At 38.4% G+C, this 24745-nt stretch overlaps 1 protein-coding gene across 1 annotated transcript in view; it reads left to right on the top strand.

Annotated features, from left to right (window-relative positions):
* Window positions 1–24745, top strand: part of LOC104605806 (Small GTP-binding protein) — a 91965-nt gene that overhangs the window by 59772 nt on the left and 7448 nt on the right. The window contains exons 10-17 of the mRNA XM_010270707.3: window positions 11323–11394; window positions 19214–19368; window positions 19468–19525; window positions 21279–21359; window positions 21488–21574; window positions 22530–22601; window positions 22724–22858; window positions 22957–23030. Of these exons, the coding sequence (XP_010269009.1) occupies window positions 11323–11394; window positions 19214–19368; window positions 19468–19525; window positions 21279–21359; window positions 21488–21574; window positions 22530–22601; window positions 22724–22858; window positions 22957–23030 (734 nt within the window). The remainder of the gene's footprint in view (window positions 1–11322; window positions 11395–19213; window positions 19369–19467; window positions 19526–21278; window positions 21360–21487; window positions 21575–22529; window positions 22602–22723; window positions 22859–22956; window positions 23031–24745) is intronic.

Genomic DNA, 24745 nt, shown 5'->3' with positions numbered 1-24745 from the left:
GCAGTGGTCCCCACTGTGTTTGTAGGACAGCAGTGTAGTTATTTGTTTCAGTTATAGCAGTGTCAGTTTGTTAATTCAGTTGTTATTTATTTCAGCTTTTATTTACTTTATTTATTATGTAAGTACTAAGGGCAGATGTGTCCTTTCCATTATGTACTAAACATAACCTATAAATATTAAGAGAGTGGCGGCGGCAGATTAGTTTAGAATCTGTCCCTCCTTTCAACAACTTGTGTTCTCTTGTTTCTCTTCTATTCTCTCTCCTTTCTCTCACTTTTCTTCTGTTTTGCAAACCTAAAACCTATTAGGATTCAAGACTGATTACAGTCTTGATCTTCTACTTGGTATCAGAGCCTTATCTAGGGCTTCTCATGTGTGTCTAGTCCAGCCGACCACATGAGGACTAGCTAGGGCTGGAAGCTTTGAAGAAGTTTTCGGTGGCTGAATCTTGGAGATTACCAGAAGAGGTTCGCAGCAGTTGAAGACTTGCCACGGCTTGCAGAGAGTTGGTAATCAGGAAGGGGCAGTGAAGGTTAGGGTTCAGGTAACCCTAGAAGACAGTAAACCGAAGTACATAAGTAAGTTTTTTATACTGAGTTTCAGAGACTGCAATCAGTCAAGATAGGTTGGACCTATCTAGAAAGAGGGACCGAACTGTGTTTAAGTTTGTTTCTAGGGTTTGACTGTTGGGCCGAACCCCCCTTCTTTAAAGGTGATTAATTTTTAGGGTTTCATATTGCCCCACGACAAGTCCCACTTGTGCGGACTGCTTGGAGAGTGCAGCTGAGCACTTACTTCAGACCTACAGTTGAAACCCTAATTTTGCTCTCGCAGCAGTGGGCCCCACAGTAGTGATTTCAGTAAATAGCATCTCAGATTGATAGGCTGCCTGGTACTGTGCATGTCGATTGATTTCAGATCAGATTTGAGTTTATTTCTTGCATATACTGTGATAGGCGATTGATTTCAGATCAGATTTGGGTTGGTTTCAGATTGGATCAGATCAGATTTCAGATCAGATTAGATTTGTGTTGGTTTCGGATCAGATTCCAGACTTGCTTGTTTGACTCTGTTTTCTGGTATAGTGGCTCTAACAGTTTGTAGCCACTGAATCTTGATCAAAGATGGAGTTTAAGGGTCAGAGAGAAAGTAGTTTTGGAAACCACAGTTATAGTAGTGTATCTGAAACCGGGTTTCAGATTACAACTATGAGATTTGATGGGTCAAATTATTTGGAGTGGGCTCAATCAGCCATGATGGCTATTGGAGGAAGGGGAAAACCGGGTTACCTCTTGGGAGATGTGAAAGAACCTTCCAAGGAGGACCGAACATACACCAAGTGGGTTCAAGAGAACTATTTGGTTATGGCATGACTGTGTAATTCTATGCAGCCACATATCAGCCGGAATTACTTGTGGGCAAAGACAGCCAAAGAGATATGGGATGTTGTGAAAGAAACCTATTCCCAACCCCTTAATGTTGCCAGAGCCTATGAACTGAAGTGTGAGGTGAACAACCTTAAACAAGGAGAGAAGCCAGTTTCTGTCTACTTCTCTACCTTGAAATCCTTGTGGCATGAGATTGACCATCTAGAGACCCTTGAGTGGGAGAGTCCCAAAGATGCATAGACTCACAGAAAGCAAGTCGAGACGAATAGGGTATTTGAGTTTCTGGCTGGTTTAAATTCAGAATATGACATTGTGCGACAACAGATATTGGCAAGAGATAGTGTGACCCTTTATCAAGCATACTCCCTGGTGCATAGTGAAGAGACCAGGAGGAAAGTCATGATGCAGCCTCAGCCCTCTTTCCCAGCCTTGACAGCTATTAAACCTAAGCCAGGGGGTGAACATTGCAAGAAACCCAAGCACACAAAAGATACTTGTCGGAAGCTACATCCTCACTTGATCCCAGCAAAACTAAGAAATAAGAAGGGTAATGCTCATATGGCAGTGAACACTGATTCAACATCCTCATCAGGCACATCCCTAGAGACTTTAGCTGCTGTTCGGGCTGCCCTCATACAGTTGGAAAAGGAAGTTGGGAGTTCAGCTCAGCCATCTCAGTCACCATCAGCTCCTGCCACATCTGCATTTGCACATTCAGGTACTCGAGCCTCAGCTTACCATGCTTTAGCTCCAGGTAATACTGATCATTGTTGGGTAATAGATTCAGGTGCATCTGACCATATGACTAGCTTGCCATCTTTGTTCACTTCCTATCACTTGTCCTCTGGCCGAGATAGAGTATCCATTGCTGATGGCTCTCTTGTTCCCATTTCGGGCAAGGGGGACATCAAGCTATCGGATACTATCTCTTTATCTTCTTTCTTGCATGTTCCTAAGCTTGATACTAACCTGCTTTCAGTTAGTAGTATTACTAAACACATGAACTGTTCAGTAACCTTTTTCCCTGACCGATGTGTTTTTCAGGATTTGGAGACGAGGAAGGTGATTGGGACTGGCCGTGAGACGAATGGGATCTATCTGCTTGGAGAGAGTTCTCGTCGGGAGGAATCAGTGGATAAGAAGTCTTTTGTTTCCCAGTCTGTGAGTTCGGTTATGCCAAAGCATAACCGATTAGGTCATTTGTCTTTTAAGTCTTTGAAGAGTCTGTTTCCTGCTTTATTTGAGTCTGTTGAGTTATCAAAGTTGAGGTGTGAGAGTTGTGAGTTTGCCAAACATTGTAGAACCTCTTATTCTTTAAGTAATAAAAGGAGTAATTCCTCTTTTGATATTATGCATACTGATGTTTGGGGGCCATATCATATCTCTTCTATGGGTTGGTACAGATATTTTCTACTGTTTGTTGATGACCATACCCATTTTTCTTGGGTCTATTTTATGCGTTCTCGGGATGAGGTTCCTGCTCTGACCCAAAACTTCCATCAGATGGTTCTCACTCATTTTGGAACCAAAATTAAAGTCCTTAGATCTGATAATGCAAAGGAATATTTTGTTCAGCCATTGACCTCCTACCTTCTTAGCCATGGAGTTATTCACTAGAGCCCTTGCCCTTATACACCACAGCAGAGCGGCGTTGCCGAAAGGAAGAATAGGCATATCTTGGAGGTGGCTAGAAGCATTATGTTTACCTCCAATGTACCTATTCGCTTCTGGGGTGATGCTATCCTCACGACAGTTTATCTCATTAATCGAGTTCCTTCCCAGGTCCTTGATATGAGAACCCCCTTTTCCCTTCTATACCCAGACGAGGAGTTGTTCATTGTTCCCCTTAAAACCTTTGGTTGTACCTGTTTCGTTCAGCTTCTCGGGCCTCATCATTCCAAGTTTGAACCTAAGGCCTCTAAATGCATTTTCCTTGGTTATGCACAAACTCAAAAGGGTTGTTGCTGCTATGATCCGGTTTTAGGGAAACGTTTTGTCTCCATGGATGTCACCTTCTTTGAGGAGACACCCTATTATCCTAGGGTTTCTCCTCTGGGGGAGAGCAGTGAGAGTGGGGTTGCTTTGAGTTTCTTTCCTCAGGGGGAGAGCAGTGAGAGTGGAAGTGGGGCTGGTAGAAGTGGGGCTGTTCCTTTACCTATTCCACTGGGTAATGAAGGTTGTAGTGGTGAGGGTGGTCAGAGGGAGTCGGAGTTGAGAGTTTATCACAGGCGATGCGGGCAAGTTGATCCTAGTCTTCGGCAGTCCCGGCCAGCTCCAGTTCCTTCTGCGACTCCAGATCCAGAGCCTACTGAGATACCTCTCACTGTTGCCACTTCCCCTCCTGTGGATGACCTTGATCTCCCTATTGCCATTCGCAAAGGGAAACGACATTGCACCACTTCTACAGCTCACAACATCTCACAGTTCTTATCCTATGATCGTCTATCACCATCTTACCGGTCCTATCTCACTTCCATTGCCGATGTCTCTATTCCAAGAACAGTGCAAGAAGCCTTATCAGTTCCAGAATGGAAAGATGCAATGGAAGTCGAAATGGATGCCCTGTTGAAGAATAATACTTGGGCACTGGTTGACCCACGAAAAGGAAAGAAACCGGTGGGATGCAAATGGGTGTTCACTGTTAAGCATAATGCTGATGGCTCTATTGAAAGGTACAAAACCCGGCTGGTTGCAAAGGGGTTCACTCAGACTTATGGTATAAACTATTTGGAGACCTTTGCCCCAGTAGCCAAGATGACCACCATCCGAGTTCTGTTATCCCTTGCAGCAAATCATTCTTGGCCCCTGTTTCAGATGGATATTAAAAATGCCTTTCTGAATGGAGACTTACAAGAAGAGGTTTACATGCAGTTGCCTCCTGGATTCTATGATACAGAGACAGGTAAGAAGGTTTGCCGATTAAACAAGGCATTGTATGGTTTGAATCTGTCACCTAGAGCCTGGTTTGATAGGTTCAGATTAGCCCTTGGAAAGTTTGGTTATGTACAGGCCCAATTAGATCATACACTATTCATCAAGAGGGTGGAGTCCTCTCTGACACTACTAGCAGTATATGTTGATGATATTGTGGTGACAGGAAATGACAGTCATGAGATTGAGTCCCTCAAACAGCTCCTTCATCAAGAGTTTGAAGTGAAAGACCTTGGTGCACTACGGTACTTTTTGGGTATTGAGGTTGCTAGATCCAAGCAGGGGATTTTTATCTCTCAGAGAAAATATGTTCTAGATCTGTTGGCGGAAACTGGAAAGTTGGGTGTTAAGCCAGCTGATACACCCATCGAACAAAATCACAAGATTAGTGCAGTGGGTGGGGAGCCTCTTGAAGACTAAGTTATGTTCCAACGGTTGGTTGGAAAGCTTCTATATCTCTGCCTCACTCGGCCGGATATCAGCTGTGTAGTTAGTGTTGTTAGCCAGTACATGCACTCCCCTAGGACTTCTCATCTTCTTGCGGCAGAGGGAATATTAGCATATTTGAAGAGATGCCCGGGTAGAGGTATATTGCTCAAGAACAATAATCACATGAGGGTGGAAGTCTATACAGATGCCGATTGGGCTGGAAGTGTTGATGACAAAAGGTCTACCTCTGGATATTGTGCCCTGGTGGGAGGTAACCTTGTCTCTTGGAGGAGTAAGAAGCAGAGTGTTGTTTCTCGCTCCAGTGCTGAAGCGGAATACAGGTCAATGGCTAATGGAGTGGTTGAAATCTTATGGCTGAGGTCACTACTTGAAGAGTTGGGTATTGACTATGAAAAGCCCTTAATGCTATATTGTGATAATCAGGCAGCTATTAATATAGCCCACAACCCAGTGCAGCATGACAGAACTAAACATATCGAAGTTGATCGACATTCAGCTATTAATATAGCCCACTGAATCTGTCCCTCCTTTCAACAACTTGTGTTCTCTTGTTTCTCTTCTCTTCTCTCTCCTTTCTCTCACTTTTCTTCTGTTTTGCAAACCTAAAACCTATTAGGATTCAAGACTGATTACAGTCTTGATCTTCTACTCATCACCTTAGCTACTTGAAGTAATGCAATTGAGAAAAAAAGAGATTGTGGGTTTTATATGCTTGAAAATGTTTTATATATTTGATTTTATTTTTAAATTCTCATTTGAATATGCTTTACATGTTATGTTTATGTATTTTAATATTAGATAATAGGTTTTTCAAAACATTTATTTTAAAATGAAAGTTTATATTTTTATTAATATTATGTTTAATAATTTTTTGCATTCTTTGCATTTTTGGCTTTTTTTATTTTTAGCCTCTTTTTTTTTATTTTTTATTTTTGCTCCTTGCCTAAAAAGGTGTGCACCTCTCTTTGTTCCTTGTGCCTTAGGCGCAAATTGACCCTTGGACCTTTTTTGCGCCTTTCACTTTTAAAACACTGGGAAAGCCTAAGAATGCAAATGTTGCCACAACACCTGAAGGGGAAATAGAGAAAGTGAAGAGAAATCTGCTATGGAGTAGTTGGCAATAGTAAAGGTAGACTGTGAAATGTACGGGAGGCTAATTAATCATTTAGAGACTATCGTTGCAGCTTCCAACTCCTCAGGCAACACCTCTTCATCTGCATTTGCTCACTCAGGCACTCGTGCTTCTGCAAATAATGCTACTACTTCTGGTAATCGTAAAATCCCTTGCATTGTTGATTCTGGTGCGTCAGACCATATGGTCAGCATATCTAACCTCTTTTGTTCATATCAGCTCCCCTCTGATAGAGAGAAAATATCCCTTGCTGATGGGTCTCTTGCTCTCATATCCGGCAAAGGGAATATCAAAGCCTTTGACTCCCTTGTTTTATCCTCTGTTCTTCATGTTCCCAAACTTAACACAAACCTTTTATCTGTTAGTAGCTTAACTAAATCAATGAATTGCAGTGTAACTTTCTTCCCTACTCACTCTGTTTTTCAGGACCTAAAATCTTAGAGGATGACTGGGAGTGGCCATGAGGCAAACGAAATTTACTTGCTGAATACACCTGATCGAATTCTTGGACCACCTAGTGGAGTTGCTTTGGAGTCTATTTCATTAGAGTCAGTTGATAGAGTCATGTTATGTCATTTAAGATTTGGTCATTTGCCTTTTTTTGCTTTGAGTCATTTATTTCCAGAGATGTTTAAGGGAATATCCTTGTTGAGTCTTCATTGCGAGTCATGTGAGCAAAACATTGTAGATAGTCTTATTCAATGAGTAGTAAAAGATCAGTTTCTCCTTTCCATATTGTGTGGGGGCCATATCATTTATCTTCTATGGGGGGTTACAAGTATTTTATCCTTTTCGTTGATGATTTCTCTCGCTATACTTGGATTTACCGTATGAGATCCCGGGATGAAGTGCCAATTATTGTGCAAAAATTCCATGAACTTATCCTTACCCAATTTAACACTCGGATCAAAATATTCCGATATGATAGTGCTAAGGAATATTTTTAGAAGAACCTTACATCCTACATTGATTCCTTTGGGATTATACATCAGGGTTCTTGTTCCTACACTCCACAACAAAATAGAGTGGCGGAAAGGAAGAACTGTCATGCGATTGAAGTTGCTAGAAGCTTCCTTTTTTTCTTCTCATAGCTACATACTTGATAAACTGTATGGCTTCCTGGGTTCTGGGTTTTAAAACCCCTTTAGCCTCCTCTTTCCATATGAGGATCTCTTCTCTCTTCCTCTCCAAGTTTTTGGGTGCACTTGTTATGTTCATGTTCACAGTCATCAAAGACATAAGTTCGAGCCTAAAGCACACAAATGTGTCTTCCTAGGATATGCCTCTATACAAAAGGAATATTGCTATTTTGATCCAGTTTGTGGCACCCGCTTTGTGTCCATGGATGTCGCATTTGCAGAGTCCATCCCTTTGTTTGGTACTTCTCCTGAGGGAGAGCATTTAGAGGAGTTATTTGCTATTTCCCCGGCTGTTCCTCTTTGGTTCCTCTTGAGTGTTCTATTGAGTCTCCTTCACGTGTTCTTGCTCCCCCTCCTCCTCCAACTCATCCTCCCACGTTTACTTCTTATCCTATTGTCCAAAGGTGGTAGGTACCAAAGACAAAGACTTAGGTATGAGCAAGTTGTTTCCCCTTCTTCAATTGAGCTTCTTGCACCTCCCATCACTATTGAGGTAGTAGGTAAACCCTCCTCTACCCCTTCTGATAGCTTCCCAGACCCAGACCTTGATCTTCCTATTGCCCTTCGCAAAGGCAAACAAAAGTGTACAACCCATTGCACTTCCAAACACCTATCCTACAACCTTCTTTTCCTACCTGTTACTCCTTTCTTGCCTCTGTTTCTAAACATGCAATTCCCAGGTCTATCTCGGAATAACCAAACCAGAATGGAGGGATGCTATGATGACTGAGCTAGATGCTTTTCATAAGAACAATACTTGGAAAATTGTGGACTTGCCTAAGGGGAAGGAACTAGTTGTTTGTAAGTGGATGTTCACTATTAAGTATCATCTAATGGTACTATTGAGAGGTTTAAGGCTCGTTTAGTCGCTAAAGGATACACCCAAATGTATGGTATTGATTACCTAGAGACTTTTGCCCCTATGGCTAAAATCACTTCATTTCAGGTTTTGCTATTTCTAGCTACTACCTTTGATTGGCCACTTTATCAACTTGATGTTAAAAATGCTATCTTGAATGGAGACTTACATGAAGAGGTCTATATGTCTTTACCTCTAGGGGTGTATGGGAAGGAAATGCAAGGCGAAGTGTGTAAATTGAGGAAGCCTCTTTATGGCCTCAAGCAATCTCTTAGAGCCCGGTTTGAGAGTTTCCGGGCTGCCCTTATTAATTTTGGTTACACACAAACTCAGTTTGATCATGCCCTCTTTGTTACGAGGAGAGACTCCTTGGTGACCCTTAAGATTGTTTATGTTGATGACATTGGGGTACTGATGATAACACTTAAGAAGTGATTAATCTCAAAAGATTTCTTACCACTGAGTTTGAGATCAAAGACTTAGGTGAACTCATATATTTCTTGGGAATTGAAGTTGCTTGGTTTAAGGATGGTATCTTCATTTCTCAAACTAGGTGCTAAACTAGCTTCCACTCCTATAGACCTAAATCACAAGCTTTCAGCTACTAATGGTGAATTGTTGACTGATAGGAGAGTGTTCTAGACATTGCTTGGGAAGTTGTTATATCTTTGTATGACTTGATCAGATATTTCCTATGCAGTTAGTGTCTTAAGTCAGTTCATGCATTCTCCTAGAGATACACATTTAGCAGCTACGGAGAGGGTTTTGTGTTACCTGAAAGGGATTCCAGGGAAGGGTATTTTGTTTGCTAAGCATGGACACATGAAGTTGGGAGCATACACTGATGTTGGCTGGGCTAGATATATGGATGATAGGAGATCCACTTCAGGTTACTGTGCTATGGTGGCAGGGAACATTGTGTCATGGAGGACTAAAAAGCAATTTGTAGTGGCTAGATCCTTGGTTGAAGCAGAGTATAGTGCATGCACATGGAGTTTCAAAACTATTGTGGCTGAGATCTTTAGGAGAATTGGATATTGACCCTGAGAAGCCAATGGTGCTATATTGTGACAACCAGTCCGCTATCAACATTGCACATAATCCTGCTTAGCATGACATAACTAAGCACATAGAGGTTGATAGGCATTTTATACAGGAGATGGCTGCTTTAGGAGAAGTTTGCCTGCCATTTATTGCTTATGAAGAACAGTTGGGCTGATGTTTTGACATAAGGTGTTCCCAAAGAAAAACATTATACACTATATAAGCAAGTTGGGCATGATTGATATCTATGTTCAGCTTGAGGGGGAGTGTAGAGATTGGGCCGAATGGGCCCTAGCCCATTATTGTCTTGTTATTGTTCTTCCTAGTTGCTTTGTTTGTTAATGGGCTTTTCCTTCATGGGCCTATTAATCCTTTTTATGTTTTTTCTTAAATAGATTGATGAGCTGGCCGCCCACTTAAGGGCAGACTTGTAATTTGATTAGTTTTAGTAAGATTAGTAAAAGTTAAGAGAGGTAGAAGAGGAGAACATCATACTCTTCTTCTTTCTCCCTTCTCCATCTTATTCTTCTTCTTTCTTGATGTCATCCTCTTCCTTTTCTTTCTTTGCTTAAATCTGAAATTTTTTTGTAGAATTTTATTGGATTAAATCACATCTCGGTCCAAGATATATTTCCTTCACTTCACAAAGTGGTCATGGGATGATGAGTGGACCTTTAATCCAAGAGAGTACGTCTAGGATCCTTCATTTTGAAGGATTTTTGGAGTAATAACTTAAGTTGTTGAATGCCATCTCCATCATCACCTGTAATAAGAATGCCATACGCATATATGAGAAAAAGAGTAAGACCTTGTTGATCACAATGGATGAATAAAGATGAATCATGAGCATTTTTTTTGTATCCAACCTCCAAATAGAGGTGTAATGTGGGGTGGACCGGCACAACCCACTTTTGCAGGCCATCTGCATTGTAGCGGGCCAACCCATGGGCCTGGTGGGCCATGCCTGCTTGGCATGAATTCCCCAAAAAGGAAGCCTGACATGGCCCAAGGCTCAGGCCTAGCGGGCCATGCCATTCCAAGCATGGCTCGTCACTGTAGCTAGCCGGCTGCCAGCCTGCAGGTGGCACTTCCGTTTTGCACCTCTACCTGCATAAGAACATAATGGAAGTGCTCTGGAGCTTGCTTAGAAGGCTTGAAGAAACGGAGAGGCAGTAGAGAGAGGCTGCAAGCAAGGAGCTATCAATTGGAGGTTTTGAAACTCAGAGTGAGGTACGACATTGAGAATTCTGAGTGGTTAGATCCAAAGGTGATCAAATAAAAGGAAAAAAAAGAAAGAGAACATGGTGCTATTTAAGAGTTTATATCCCCCAACTTCACTAGGGATGGGAGCCTCCAAGAGTGTTAGGGGTAGAGGAAGAGGTGACAGTGGCAAAAAACAGGCTGCATGGTTTGTGGAACTGTACTTGCGAGGGAGTCCCCTGAAACAAGGTGATTGAACAAGGGATTATAGGTTTTTGGTAGCTGAGGTTTAGGTTTCTCAGTGAATAAGCACTGTGTTGCTTTTTTGTGGAAATGGGTGCAGGTTTTTTTGTAGTACTGGCAGTGTTGAGATTGTGGGGGCTGTTGTATATTTGTATATTTTGAATTTGACTGTTTTTTTGGTTCTGCTACAAGGCTCACTTCTTGCGTTCTATTTTTCTTTTTAATATTATATTTTTTATTTATGTACTGTCAAAAAGTTGTAGTTCATATATTTTGAATTCCAACATTATATACCTATAGAAAAAGGCCTAAAAGTTGATCTTTGTTACTTACATAATGTAATATAGGAAAAATGAGACTTATCATGTACATTATCTGTTTACTTGTATGAAAATAAGCAAGGAAGAAATGAAAAATGTTATGTAGAATCCTCTCTAAACAATATATGGAATATTGGAATCTGACATGCGTTCCTCTAGGAAACTGCAACCATTTGGGAGATTTTATGCAACACTTGTCCACCCTTTGGGCCCAGGGTTCCCAATAATCATCAGAACTAAGTTTGATGATGCCCTGGTTAGGGGGAGAGGGGAGTGGTTGACTGTACCCAAATCTTACATTGAGATGGTTCTGTCCTAGAGATTGTTAATTACTTGTATAAAATAGACTCCACTGAGATCTTATGGAACATGTTGACAGTTATGATCTGATGTGCTACCTGCCTGCAGTGAGCACTTAGATGGATTGAGCACTGTCTTCAAATATGCCAGAGTTTCTCTCTTGCCAGATACTCTAATAGGATGAGCAAGCAATGTGATAATATATATAGAGCTTTAGTACATAGCATACTTTAGTTTTCTATATTTCACTAATTTTGGTGTATTGTAATTGTATCCTCTATGTTAATCTCAAAGTTATTTTATTTGCTTATTACAGGATTATTATGCTGATGAAATAGGTGTTTTATCACCCAATCAACTACAGGTTGATGAACTCTATGCTGGTGAGGTAAACAAGTATAGAGTGTTTTTAGTTTGAAATGTGATGTCATCTTCTTTTATTTTTTCTCTTTTTTTTTTTTCTGTTCGGATCGAATTACTAGAAATTTTATTTAAAATGAGAAGATAGAAAAAATTACTATTGCCTTGATCATAAAAGAAGAAAAAAATATTACTGTCTTGATTGCATATCTTTTTTTGCCTTTTCTAGAGATCTCTGTTGTCATTTGACTATGAAAACAAGATAATCGGGAAATGTATTGTACACGGGATTGTTATGAATTATCTGATATATCTTGAGCTGGAAACTTTTTTGTTTCTTCCTTGGGAATATTGCATATCTTTTTTTGCCTTTTCTGGAGATCTCTGTTGTCATTTGACTATGAAAACAAGGTAACCTGGAAATTTCTTGTATATGGGATTGCGATGAATTATCTGATATATCTTGAGCTGGAAACATTTTTGTTTCTTCCTCTAGAACTGGTTATTGTGCTTCCAAAATCTAAATAGGTAGTTGACAGAAATTTTTAGATATGATTTAAAGCATGTAAGAATGTAGGTTTTATTACTGTCTAAAATTCATAAGTTTAATCGCAAAAGTTTGTACCAATTACCGTAGGACGGAACAATTGTATGGGAAAATAAACTAGGCCTTGTGCTAAGAAAATTAGAGCAGAAGCAATCTTGTTAGTTAGATGATGGATGAATAGATAAATTGACAGAGAGAAGGAGGTCTTTTACTTGTATTTGTAGATTTAGGGGGATTGTATCATAGGGTCCCTATTGGAGGCAATGGCAATTACTAGTGCTAGACCAACTAGGGTAGAGAAAAAGAATACTGAGTTTCAGTTAACATTTCAATGCTTAGGCCATAATTGTTTGCATCAATTGTGGATGGGTTGACCAAGCATTTTTCGGAGAAGCTGTATTGTGTAAATTGTTTGTGGATGGGCATAGTTCTGATTAACAAGGCTAGAGTGTGGTTAGACACAAATTTGAATCTACCTTTCTCTTCTTTTTCCTTTTCTTGAGGAGGCAATGAGCTTGTTTTTGTATGAAATGAAAAGTGTAAATGAGAGAATGTAAAATGGTTTACAGAAGTAGGAAGCATGCATCAAATTTATGATCAGAGAGACCGACCTACTGACAAGAACTCAACTCCTAAGGCATTGAGCTTTTGCGATAATAAATCCCTATCCATGCCAAGTCTAGCTAAACCAATTTGGCCTTTTTATTTGAGGATGTTCACAACTACTAATTTTCACATGAAAGACCTCCCAACAAAAAATCTCTAATATTGGGTGGAACTGGTCTACCCTGTTGAAATATGTTATCAGAGCACTGAACTTGTTGGTTACTGTTCACACCTCTTTTTTTGCCCTAGGAGTTGAGAACTCCTTTTCGAGACAAGCAGCTAAAGGGACTTAAAAGGACTGACTGTCCCTTAGGAAAAGAGGTTTTAGTGCCTTGAGTTGGTTGTTTAAGGTGTTTGTGATGGTGTACTAAGTTGGGGTGTAGGTTTGTCACTATGGATGTTACCTTATTTGAGTCCATATATATATATATATATATGGTTATAGAACCTAGGGAACTACCCTTGGATACGTGTTGTTTACTTAAAAAAATCCATCGCCTAGGCAACTAGGCGACAAGGCCCCCCATGTCACCTATCCTCGTCTTGGCACCTTGAAAACTATGAGTTCTAGGTCAGTTGAGTGTGCTATCGCTTCTGATCCTATTGATGCTATTTCTGTAAGGGAACGAGAAATTGTATTGCCCGTTGCATTTCACACCATCTTTCCTACAATAGCCTATCTCCCTTCTACCATACTTTCCTTTCTTCCTTTCTCTGTAGGATTGTTGGTGAGGCTCTCTCTAAACCTGAGTGGAGAACAACTATGCAAGAATAAATGGAGGCTTTGATTAAGAATCAAACATGGGAAATAGTTGATCTTCCTACAGAGGAGACATTTGAGTGTAGATGGGTGTTCACTGTGAAGTATAGGGCTGATGGCAGTATAGAGAGGTACAAGGAAAGGTTGATTGTAGAAGGGTATACACGAACCTATGGTATAGATTATCTAGAGACCTTTGCACTAGTGGCTAAGATGAGCTCAATTTGGATCATTTTGTCTTTAGCAGCTACTTACTCATGGCCACTCTTCCAGCTTGATGTCAAAAATTCTTTCCTTAATGGTGATTTACAAGAGGTGTATATGGACCTTCTAGCTGGATTTTATAAGGATGTTGGTGAAGGAAAGGTTTGAAGGCTGAAGAAGTCATTATATGGTCCGAAGCAGTCACCTAGAACATGGTTTGATAGTTTTAGGGGGCATTAATCAGTTTTGGATACACGTAAACCCAATTGGATGACACTTTCTTTCTGAAGAGGAGAATAACTTGTGTCAGTGCTGATCGTGTATGCGGATGATATAGTTATAAGGAATGATTTGAATGAGATTGATGCACTCAAGAAGTCACTGCGGTAGGAATTTGGAATTAAGGAACTAGGTGAGCTGAAATATTTTCTTGGGTTTGAGGTTGCAAGGTCCAACATAGGATATTTAACCATTAAAGGAAGTAGGAGTTAAACCAGCTGATACTCCTATTGACTAGAACCACAAGATTAATGATTTAGATGGTGAGTTTGTTAAGGATGTAGGGAGATATTAGAAAATGGTAGGTCGACTGCTATATTTGTTCATGACACATCCAAACATTTCTTATGTTGTAAGTGTTGTGAGTCAGTATATGCATGCTCCTCGGGTTCAACACTGGGAGGCCATTGATAGGATACTTGCATACCTAAAGAAACATCCTAGCAGAGGGATTTTATTTACTGATCATGGGAACTTGAAATTTGAAGCCTACACAGATGCAGATTGGGTAGGTTGCCTAGATGATAGGAGATATACATCAGGAGTATATTCCTTTGTGGGAGGAAATTTGGTTACATGGAAAAGTATGAAACAATCAGTGGTGGCAAGGTCAAGTGCAGAAGTAGAGTACAAGTCTATGGCCCATGGTTAGGCTTGTCAATGATACCCGTAAACCCACGACCCGATCTGGTAATCTCGGATTTGGATGGGGTAAATGTCATATTGGATCGAATTCGAATGGTAGAAGTAGAATTTGATTAAAAATCGGATCGAACTTGGATTCACTCCCATCTGATCCGATAAAAAATCCGAGTCTGATATATAAGTTAATATATATATATATATTTTATATGTATTTATATATTATATATTATATTTTTTTTATACATTAATGTAATAAATAAAATCTCTTGGGGGTAAATAAGGAAATTTGTTCCTCAAACCCCCAGTCGATCAGCCCTAAACCCTAAATCAGTCAACATTTTCTTCTCAACCCAGGTTTTCTTCTATCTCGCTATCGCCTTGCTACTGTTTTCTCCTCTCCCAACTTTCACTCTCTATAACAACCAACAAGATTGCAAGATTACAACTCTCACCGTCGCCTTGTTGTCGTTCTCTCCTCTCTCAACTCTCACTCTCTGCAACAACCAACAAGATTACAAGACTACAACTCTCGCTGTTGTCGTTGTCGACTCGTTGTTCTTTATTCCACCCTTTTCTTCATTCTCGCCATTCCCCTCTCTGCAATTGAAGTCCGAACACAATCTTCTCATTCTCTGAACTAAAGATAACGGCAAGTTCCTTAATCCTTATTTTTTATTTTGATTATTTTGTTTGATAATTTTTTTCTTGTTTTGTTATTTGGTTTCTTCCTTTAGTTGTAACTAGGCTAGGCTTTTGTTCTTGCTCTCTGTACAAAGTAATTCTTTTTTTTTGTTTTATTTTGATAGATCAATTATATATTACAGATTACAGGTTTAACTTACCTTACAATATACAAATTAAAAGTGGTTATATATTACAGATTACAAATTACATGTTTAATTTAATCAGTAACCTTACATGTTTAATTTGATCTCTTATTCTTGTTTTTTCTGAATAAATTACTCTTTTTCAAGTGAAGAATTGTTTTATTTCAAAACTTTTGAAATAAAAATTCAAGTTTTACAGATCTATAGTAGCATTAGTCAGATTAAAATCCAAAATCCAAAAAGTCCGATCGGTTTTGAACTTGGATGCCTTGCACACAATCTGATCGGATTTTGGATTGGAGTCAGATGCAACTAATATCTTGTTGAATCGAACTCGGATTTAGATGAGTCCAATCTGATTATAGGCCAAACCCATGGTGTTTCAGAGTTGCTTTGGATTAGGTCCCTGTTGGGTGAGATTGGGATTGATGCAAAGGGGCCTATGATGTTATACTCAAGGTTCAAAGTATCGATACGATACGCCTTGTATCGGACGTATCGTATTGTATCTTTTGGTTTTGATACACCTATTTACAAGTGTTTCGGGACCCTCATTTATTTTAGTAAAAAAACCATTAAAAAACATCTTTAAAAATCAAATTTTGAAAAAAAAAACTAAAAAAAACCCATTGAGCAGATATTTTTTAGTACCAATACACCCCTACCAATACACAGGGGTGTATCGATACTTTGAACCATGGTTATACTGTGACAACGAAATTGCAATCAATATTGCCCACAACCTAGTTCAACATGACATGACAAAACATATTGAAGTTGATAGGCACTTCGTAAGAGAGGGGGTATAAATACAAATGGAAGAGGGTGGCTAGAAGTGATTGCTTTCTCTTCCTTTTTTCTTTTTCTTCTTCTTCCTCTTCTCATAAAACCTTATACTTTACTTCCTCTTTTTCTATAGTTTTTTTTTTTTTCAGTAGATTTCTACTCCCATTATTGAGGAGCCCATTCAACCATCAATTCATAAGGTGTACGTCGGACATGCTTGGGAGTTTGCACTAGTTTGTACACCGGCTCAAACTCTATCTTCCACCTCTCCACCAACATTGAGCCATTGATAGATCCTCTTCCAAGTTTTGATCTTCCCATTGCTTTACGTAAGGGCAAATGTACTTTTATTGACCATCCCATCTCTCATTATTGCTCTCTTGTTCATTTGTCTACCACACATAAGAAATTTGTGTCTCTTCTATTTCTTGTATCTGTCTCTAGGTTTGTTTAGGAAGCTCTTGCCTCACCTGATTGGAAGAAAGCAATGGATGATGAATTTTAAGCTCTCCAGTCTAACCACACATAGGACCTTACCTTCTTACCTATTGGAAAATAGGCAATTGGTTGTAGGTGGGTGTATATGATCAAACACATACAAGATGGTAGTATTGATTACTTTGAGACCTTACCCCTAGTGGCTAAGTTGTAATCTATACGAGTTATTACTTTTCTTGCTGTCCATTTTGATTGGCTGTTGTACTAGCTTGATGTTAAGAATGCCTTCCTTAATGGTGATCTTCAAGAGGAGGTGCACATGGAGCAACCTCCTGGGTATGTTGCTCAGGGAGAGGCTGGTTTGGTATGTTAGTTGCGCAAGGCAATCTATGGACTTAAGCAATTACCACGGGCCTGGTTTGGTAGGTTTAGTAGTGGTGTTTAGGAGTTTGGTCTTCTCAAAGAACCACTCAACCTAAAAGCTTAAGCTGTTAGGTGAGGCCCTTGAATAGGTTGATATTCTCTAACACACCCCCTCACATGAAAGCCCATTGGGCTTGAAGTGTGAACAAGCATAGGCCCACCCATACCTTGTGGTGAAACTTAATTAATTATAATGGGGGTAATGAGGATTGAACACTAGACCATTTGGTCAAAGTGGCTCTGATACCATCTCAAAGAACCACTCAACCTAAAAGCTCAAGTTGTTAGGTGAGGTCCTTGAATAGTTTGATATTCTCTAACAGGTCTCAAGAAATGTGGACTTGATCATTCAGTCTTCAATAGGGATACCACATCTGGGAAGATCATTTTGGCAGTTTATGTTGATGACATAATTATTATTGGCAGTGATATTAGTGGGGTTAATGATTTAAAATAATTTTTGCTATAACACTTTCAAATCAATGATTTAGGATCCTTGAAGTATTTCCTGGGTGTTGATGTAGCCTGCTCGAAGTGGAGAATCTCTTTGTCACGATGCGAGTATGTCATAGATTTGTTGGATGAGATCGGTCTACTAGGGGCTAAACCAGTTGAGACCCCTATAGATCCTAATGTGAAAATGACTGATAGTCAGGGGAGCCATTCAATGATCTTGGAAGGTACAAGAGATTAGTTGGCAAACTAATTTATCTCATCATAACCCGTCCTGATATCTCCTTCTGTGTAGGGGTTCTGAGTTAGTTCATGTAGAATCCCACAGTCATTCACTGGGAAGGTGTTGTAAGAGTATTGAGATACCTGAAAGGTTCTTTAGGCCGGGGATTACTATACAAGAAAGGGGGAGAGTTAACCTTAGAGGGATATTTCAATGCAGATTGGGCAGGAGGTCTACTACAAGGTATTATACCTTTTTATGTATCAATCTGATTACTTGGAAAAGTAAAAAGCAAAGTGTAGTTGCTAGAAGTAGTGCTGAAGTTGAGTATAGAGCAATGACCCACACCACTTGTGAGTTGACATGGCTGAATCATCTTTTTCAAGAGATGGGTATTTTATAGGGAAGCTTGACAAGTTGTTTTGTGATAATCAAGCCACTATTCATATTGCTTCCAACCCGGTTTTCCATTAAAGGACCAAACATATAAAAGTTGATTGTCATTTTGTGAGAGAAACAGTGACAAATGGTGATATTGTGACTCCTTATGTCAAATTAGAAGAACAGCTGGCAAATATGTTTACCAAGGGCTTGTGCCGTACCAGGATGGATTATATTTGTAACAAGTAGGAGATCTATGATACATTTACTCCAGCTTGAGGGGGGGGGGTTGAAATGTTTGCCTATAAGGGGCATTTTTATCATTTTCTATAGCTTTGTAGTTCCCTTGTTAAGGGCATTTTTATATTTTTGCATGTTCTAATGAAGGGAATAACAGTGTAGGTTGATAGGTTGAAGAAGACAAGTGCATATCTTCTTCCTAGGCCTTTTACTTTCTTCTTGTTTTCTACCGTGTAAGACAGATCTCCCTACCTTTTTCCCTCCTCTTGCCTCCTCTTTTTCTCTTTTATTCTCAATTATAATACACCCCACATAACCAAAGCTTCCAATAAGCAGATCGGAAATTAGTACATGAAAGAGCTCCCAACAAGGGTTTTATCTTTATGTGCAATATCTTGGTTGAAAAGCATTTATTACTTTGACCTTTCCTTGTCTTCTTACTACTAAAACTCTCAATACCAAACTCTCTTCATCAATTGATCTTTCTTTTGCCATAAGTTTTTGGGTCATCCCTAGCTTCCTCCTTTCTGCAATTTACCCATAAAGTTTAGGGTATATATATATAGGTGTTTCTGTTCAACATATACACCCTCTAAGGACCCCAAAAAAGTCTATTTTCAAAAATTAAGACTTGTTTATATATTTTAATTGCAAAATGCACTACTTTTATGTATTTCAACTTTCTTTCTTTTTTTTTTTTCCGGGAAATGGGAGGTTTTTATCTATTCCTAGTGTATAACCAGGACTGCTGTCCTTTTTCTTCTGTTTATGATCTAATTTCCTTTTTAATCCATTCTAGTTCTTTGCTTTAATAACCTACAGGACTGCATCTTGAGTACAGAAATTAATTCATCTTCTACATGTAGAATAGTTGAAAGTTTCTTCCAACCTCTAAGTTTTAACTATCATCAATAAATCTAATAATCATTTATGAGGACTTATGGTAAGTCACTATATATTGTTTGTCTTTGCTTTCAAAACTCATTTCTCATTTCTAAGTGTTAATTTATTTTTCCTCTTCTCATGTGCCTTTAGGTGGGCTATCTCTCAGCCTCTATAAGAACAGTAGCAGATGCCAGGGTGGGGGATACTATCACTCACTATACTAGAAAAGCAGAAAATTCACTGCCTGGATACGAGGAAGCCACTCCAATGGTGTTCTGTGGCCTGTTTCCTGTTGATGCTGACCAGTACTGTCTTGTGCTCCTCATCTGCATCTCTTGGCTTAGACTTAAATGTGCTTCAAGATTTTGCTGCTATAAATGCTTCCATGTCTATTCTGTTTGTAGGTTTCCTGAGCTACGGGATGCATTAGAAAAGCTGCAACTTAATGATGCAGCATTAAAGGTTAGGCACACAGTCACACACACCATCTTTATCTTTCTGTTTCTTCATTCAGGAGCTGAAATTGTAAATACCTTTGATACTTTAAAATTTTTAAGTAGAAATTGAGAAAATGATTGAATGAAAGAAAGAAGAGAAGATGAAGGAAAGGAATAGTTTTTGGGGGAAAACAGGTGAAAGCCAAATGAGGGTGGCCAATCCTCACAATGGAATTAAGCCAACTCCTCATATCTATCTATGTAAAACCAATACCTCAGACCCATCTTGGTAAAACTTTACCAAGTTGGAAATTAGGCAATTGAAGTTCAATTTGGGGAGGCGAGCAAGTTTAACTGATCTCTCAACAGCCTATTTCCTTTTTTGTTTAATATAACATGAACAGTGCAATTACGAAACTGCCCCTGCCACAGTACATCACCATGTATAACATTAAGATAGCTCCCAGTTACACCCAACACCCCCCTTTCACATATGCCCAACTCATTGAGTATAGTAATTAGTTGTCTTTGACTTACCTACAACTTCTGTAAGAATATGTGCAAGTTGACCACCATTCGCACAAAAGTTAAACAGATATCCTTGAAGGCAACCTTTTCTCTAATAAAATGCCTGTCCACCTCAATGTGTTTTGTTCTGTTATGTTGTGCTGGATTGTGAGCAATACTTATCGTAGCCTTATTACCTCAATATAGGTTTATCAGGCCTTCCGTGGTCCACACATGAGCATCACTTGGTCTGATAGCACTTAAAACACACCAGAAAATAAGTCCGGAACTGTTGGTGAGTACTACAGATGTTCATCATAATTCCCATAAAGCCACTCATCTCTTTAAGAACATGGGTCAGGCAGTAAATGTGGTCTACAAATCAGACCACCAAAGGCTCCTAACTCAGCCAAAAAGCATGAGATCACTTCTGGATGACCCCAATATTAGGCAAAATAGGATCTACCAATCTCATTCAAAACAAATCTCTCTTGACTGCTCCATTGACAAGAAGGTTGTTTCCTGATTTTTTTTTTTGAGTTTTCAAGGAAACAATCCAAAAATGGTCTAGATGCTTCAATAAGTCATGAAAAAATGTCCAATAGCACCAACAGTTACTCATCTATCAAGATCTATAAGCACCCTACTTTTCCATTTGACATCTGTACAGTGATGATGTCATCAAGGTACCATGATGACTGTCACAAAGTCCAGACATCAAGTCTATCACATTAAGGAAAAAATGGTTCTGATACCAACTTGGAATCACAGTTGAGAGAAAAATGATTGAGAAGAAGAGAAAAAAAAAAATTGAGAAAGAAGCAGGGGATATTCTCTGGATAGCCTACCTTCTTATATTCAATATAACATGAACAATATTATTATACTGCCCTGCTACAGTATATCACTTCACCATATATAATGTCAAGATATCCCCCAATTATATCTAATAGCTTTGTTTACCTCTCAAATTACGTTTCACATGAAATTGTTGACTAGAGATAAAGTGCACTAGAAACTATGGAATGTAATGCTTTAACATATGCTACATCGCTGAGATTAAGGGTGACTAAATGTCTCAGCACTGTGCAGATAACACTTTAGTGCCTTGAATAGGAGATGTTGGCCTTTTATTTTCTGTTTCTAATTGAATTTGGGTAGGTTTAGCCATTCAGAGTCCAGAAAACACTTGGTGCTAATTTTTAAGTTGCTATACAATATGGGATTTAGTGTTACATATTGGTCTCACTCTCACTAGGTCAACTTTGCAGTTTGAGCCAGAAACCTCAAGTGCTATGGGTTTTGGCTTCCGGTGTGGGTTCTTAGGCCTTCTTCATATGGAAATTGTCCAGGTATACATACTTCCAACTGTTCCTCTGTATTGTTTTTTTGCCATCTATGCTGTTCCTAGGTTAGTTGCAATATCTAAGCTTGTTGGAAATCTAAACTGAGTTTTTCCTGATGTACTTCCACCTTTCAGGAAAGGCTTGAGAGGGAATACAACTTGACCCTGATAACTACTGCTCCAAGTGTTGTTTACAGAGTGGATTGTGTAAATGGTGATACTGTAATTTCTTCTCAAACCTTTACTGTCTCTGTTGCTATGGAGTTTTCATTTCTTGAGTATTTTATGGCCTGGTTCATGCAGAATGATTGTTGGCTATCTTCTAATATATTCAGCAACCTAAATGTATTTGTGGTGCTTTTCATGATAAACCTTTTTTTTTTGTTTGGCATATTTTTGGTCCTTTCATGAATCTAAGCCATAGGATAAACTATTTTCTTGTAGTTCTTTAGTTTAGTTTATCCACGAAAAAATCCCTATATTACTTAGTACCTGCTAAAATGGCAGATATCATATCAGTGCTTAATGGGAAAGAGAAAGAGCTTTCAGAATACAGATATGATAACTGGACACCTGTACAAGAGTTCCGTATCTTGTTGGATACTTCAATTTTTGTGTAAAATTCATTTCTGATACTGTATCCAGCAGTGTCCTTGCTGTGTCCAGATAATATAGTGCCAAAGTTACTTTTATTGTATCTTCAATTTAATTTTGTTGATTAATAACAAATGTCTGTTTACTTCTCTCTTGTCTTTTCAAGAGAACCTTGGTTTCATCTTCATAATTACTATTCATTGAAATCCTTGTGAAGGCATTGAACCGATTTTTTGAATAAGTTAGCTCAATTAGGCTTTTTCACATTTTAACTTCAGTACCTAAACATGTGAAAATCAAATGGCAAAACCAGGTATAGCCTTAATACATGCAGTCATATTATGACTAGATCAATGCATTTTAAAGAATAATTGTATTTTGTTTTACTTTTTGATGATTAATATTCATATTCTTTTTTGTTTTCTTTGTATATTCAATTAAAAGTGATGTTTATGGTTTTGCCTTCAGTGCTCATCATGATATTTTTAGCACTATTCTTATGAGATGTGCAATAGTGATTAGATAGCTTTATTAACTATGAACTATACAAGAAAATTTCTTAAAAAGTATTTGCTTGATTCAGGTTGAATGCTCAAATCCATCTTTACTTCCTGAACCTGGTAAGAGGAGGTCGATAGAGGAGCCGTTTGTTAAGGTTATTTGTTGTACTTAAAACCAATTTTTCTCTAGACTTGTTTGATTATCTACTAACTATAAATGCTGGTTTGGAAATTTGGTTATTGAAAACTATTAGCTGACTTTTAGTTGAATTTATAGATTGAAATGCTCACACCAAAAGATTATATTGGTCCTCTTATGGAGCTGGCTCAAGATCGAAGAGGTGAATTTAAGGAAATGAAATACATCACTGAGAATAGAGCATCAATCACCTATGAATTGCCACTATCAGAGGCAAGCTTTTGTCTTTGTACAATTTGTTATTGTTGTTGTTTTGTATTTGGAAATATTGTTTGCTTTACATTTATATGTTCCATTGATTTGTAAAATAGATGGTTGGGGACTTCTTTGATCAACTGAAGTCCCGAAGTAAGGGCTATGCTAGCATGGAGTACTCCTTCGTTGGGTAAGTACTAGTTTTGATTGCACAATATCAATTCTTCCTGGTTTAATAAGGAAAATCTTATAATTCAAACATGCAATTTAGATTTACAGAGCATGGAAAGTTCCTTAATTGGAATGCTACTTACAATTTTAGTCAAAGATACGAGTTATTAAAATATTGTCTTCTACAATATTTACGAAAACTGTTTTTTTTTTTTTTTTTTGTAGTTTCTCTCTCTTTTGAGGTGTCAATTAGCATGTTAGCAATTATTTTAGTTTCATATTTGTGTTGTATTAGGTTGCATGTTTGAGGAAACAAAGATGGAAGAATCACACAAAGCACTTATACATGCGAAACCTTTGTGCTAAACATGTGTAATTTAACCACCTTAACCTATAGAATGGAGCATATGTTATCTATGATCTTTGGCTTTAGCTTTAGTTCATCTCCATCCCCTTTTTTTCTGTTTTCCATATTTTTGTATCTCATAGTGTTGCATGGACTCGGGCATGGGAGTCAAAATCTGACACATGTCTGGTGTCCTTGGATGAACCCAAAAAGCTTGGATTTCTGGACACATCTCACATAAATAATATTTTATTAAATGTTGAAATTTTTTAATATTATTCTTAAAATGCATTGGGCTATACAAGCACAAAATAGTTAAATTACTTTCATGATTGACAAGTTAAACTCACAACTTGCCAGCAAAAAAGAAAAAAGTCACAACCTTTTCTTATTTGCCATGTAACCACACTAGTTGCTTTTTATTGTTTTATTAATTCCATTATTGATTAGAAAAGATCTAATAAACAATGGATTATAAGCTATATGTAAGTTGGGAAAATACAAATTCTAGAGTGCCCTATTAGATAGTTTAAATGGTTGGACCACTGTTACATATAGGCATTTAAAGTGAGGATAAATAAGCTTTGAGAGTTGATGTGGCAAGCATTTTGGTATATCTGCCTAATTTGCAACGTAGCCAAGTCCAACACACATTTTGGAGAGTCGAACATGAGTTGATTCATGGACACGTGTCAATAACGAGCCCTCTCCAAAGATGAGGTATTTCATTGGATCATAAATTATAATGTTAGGTTCTTGGGTTACATCTATATATGTAAACAAGTAGAAATTATTATGTAGGCAAGTGGTTGTACCAATATTTGGTTTTGGTTTATAGTGCGGTTAGGTTTCTTTCAACTAAGCAAATTATTTCATATATACATGCCTAAGTGTTTCCATTAAGGAGTGGAGACTAGGCATAAAAAGGCTCTCTTATACAATTGTAAGAGGGTGGGCATATAACTTGGCTAACCCGTTATGAGTTGAATCTCTTGACAGTAAAGTCGACTAGGAATAAGAGAGAGAAGGGAAGAGAAGAAGAAGAGAGAAGGTAGAAGAGAAGAAGAGAGATTCGTGACAATGGAATAGTTCTGGCGGTGCCAGATTCTATTAATATTTATAGGGCATCTAAAATAAAAGGGAAAAAGACCCTTGTGCCCCTGCTGTAAATAAAGTACAATAACAGAAAATAAAAAAGACTTCAAACCGACCAAACAGACTCTAACAAGACAGAAAATAATAAACAAGAAATAAAATAAACTATTTCAACACTCCTCCTCAAGTTGTAGCATAGATGTCAATCATGCCCAACTTGTCACACAAATCATTATGCTACACATGATGAAGACCCTTGGTGAAGATGTCTGCAAGTTGTTCTTCTGAGCTGA

This window comes from Nelumbo nucifera, chromosome 1 (assembly GCF_055504915.1).
Source record: "Nelumbo nucifera cultivar China Antique chromosome 1, China Antique-T2T, whole genome shotgun sequence".
NCBI lineage: Eukaryota > Viridiplantae > Streptophyta > Magnoliopsida > Proteales > Nelumbonaceae > Nelumbo > Nelumbo nucifera.
This window is presented reverse-complemented; position numbering and strand designations above follow the sequence as displayed.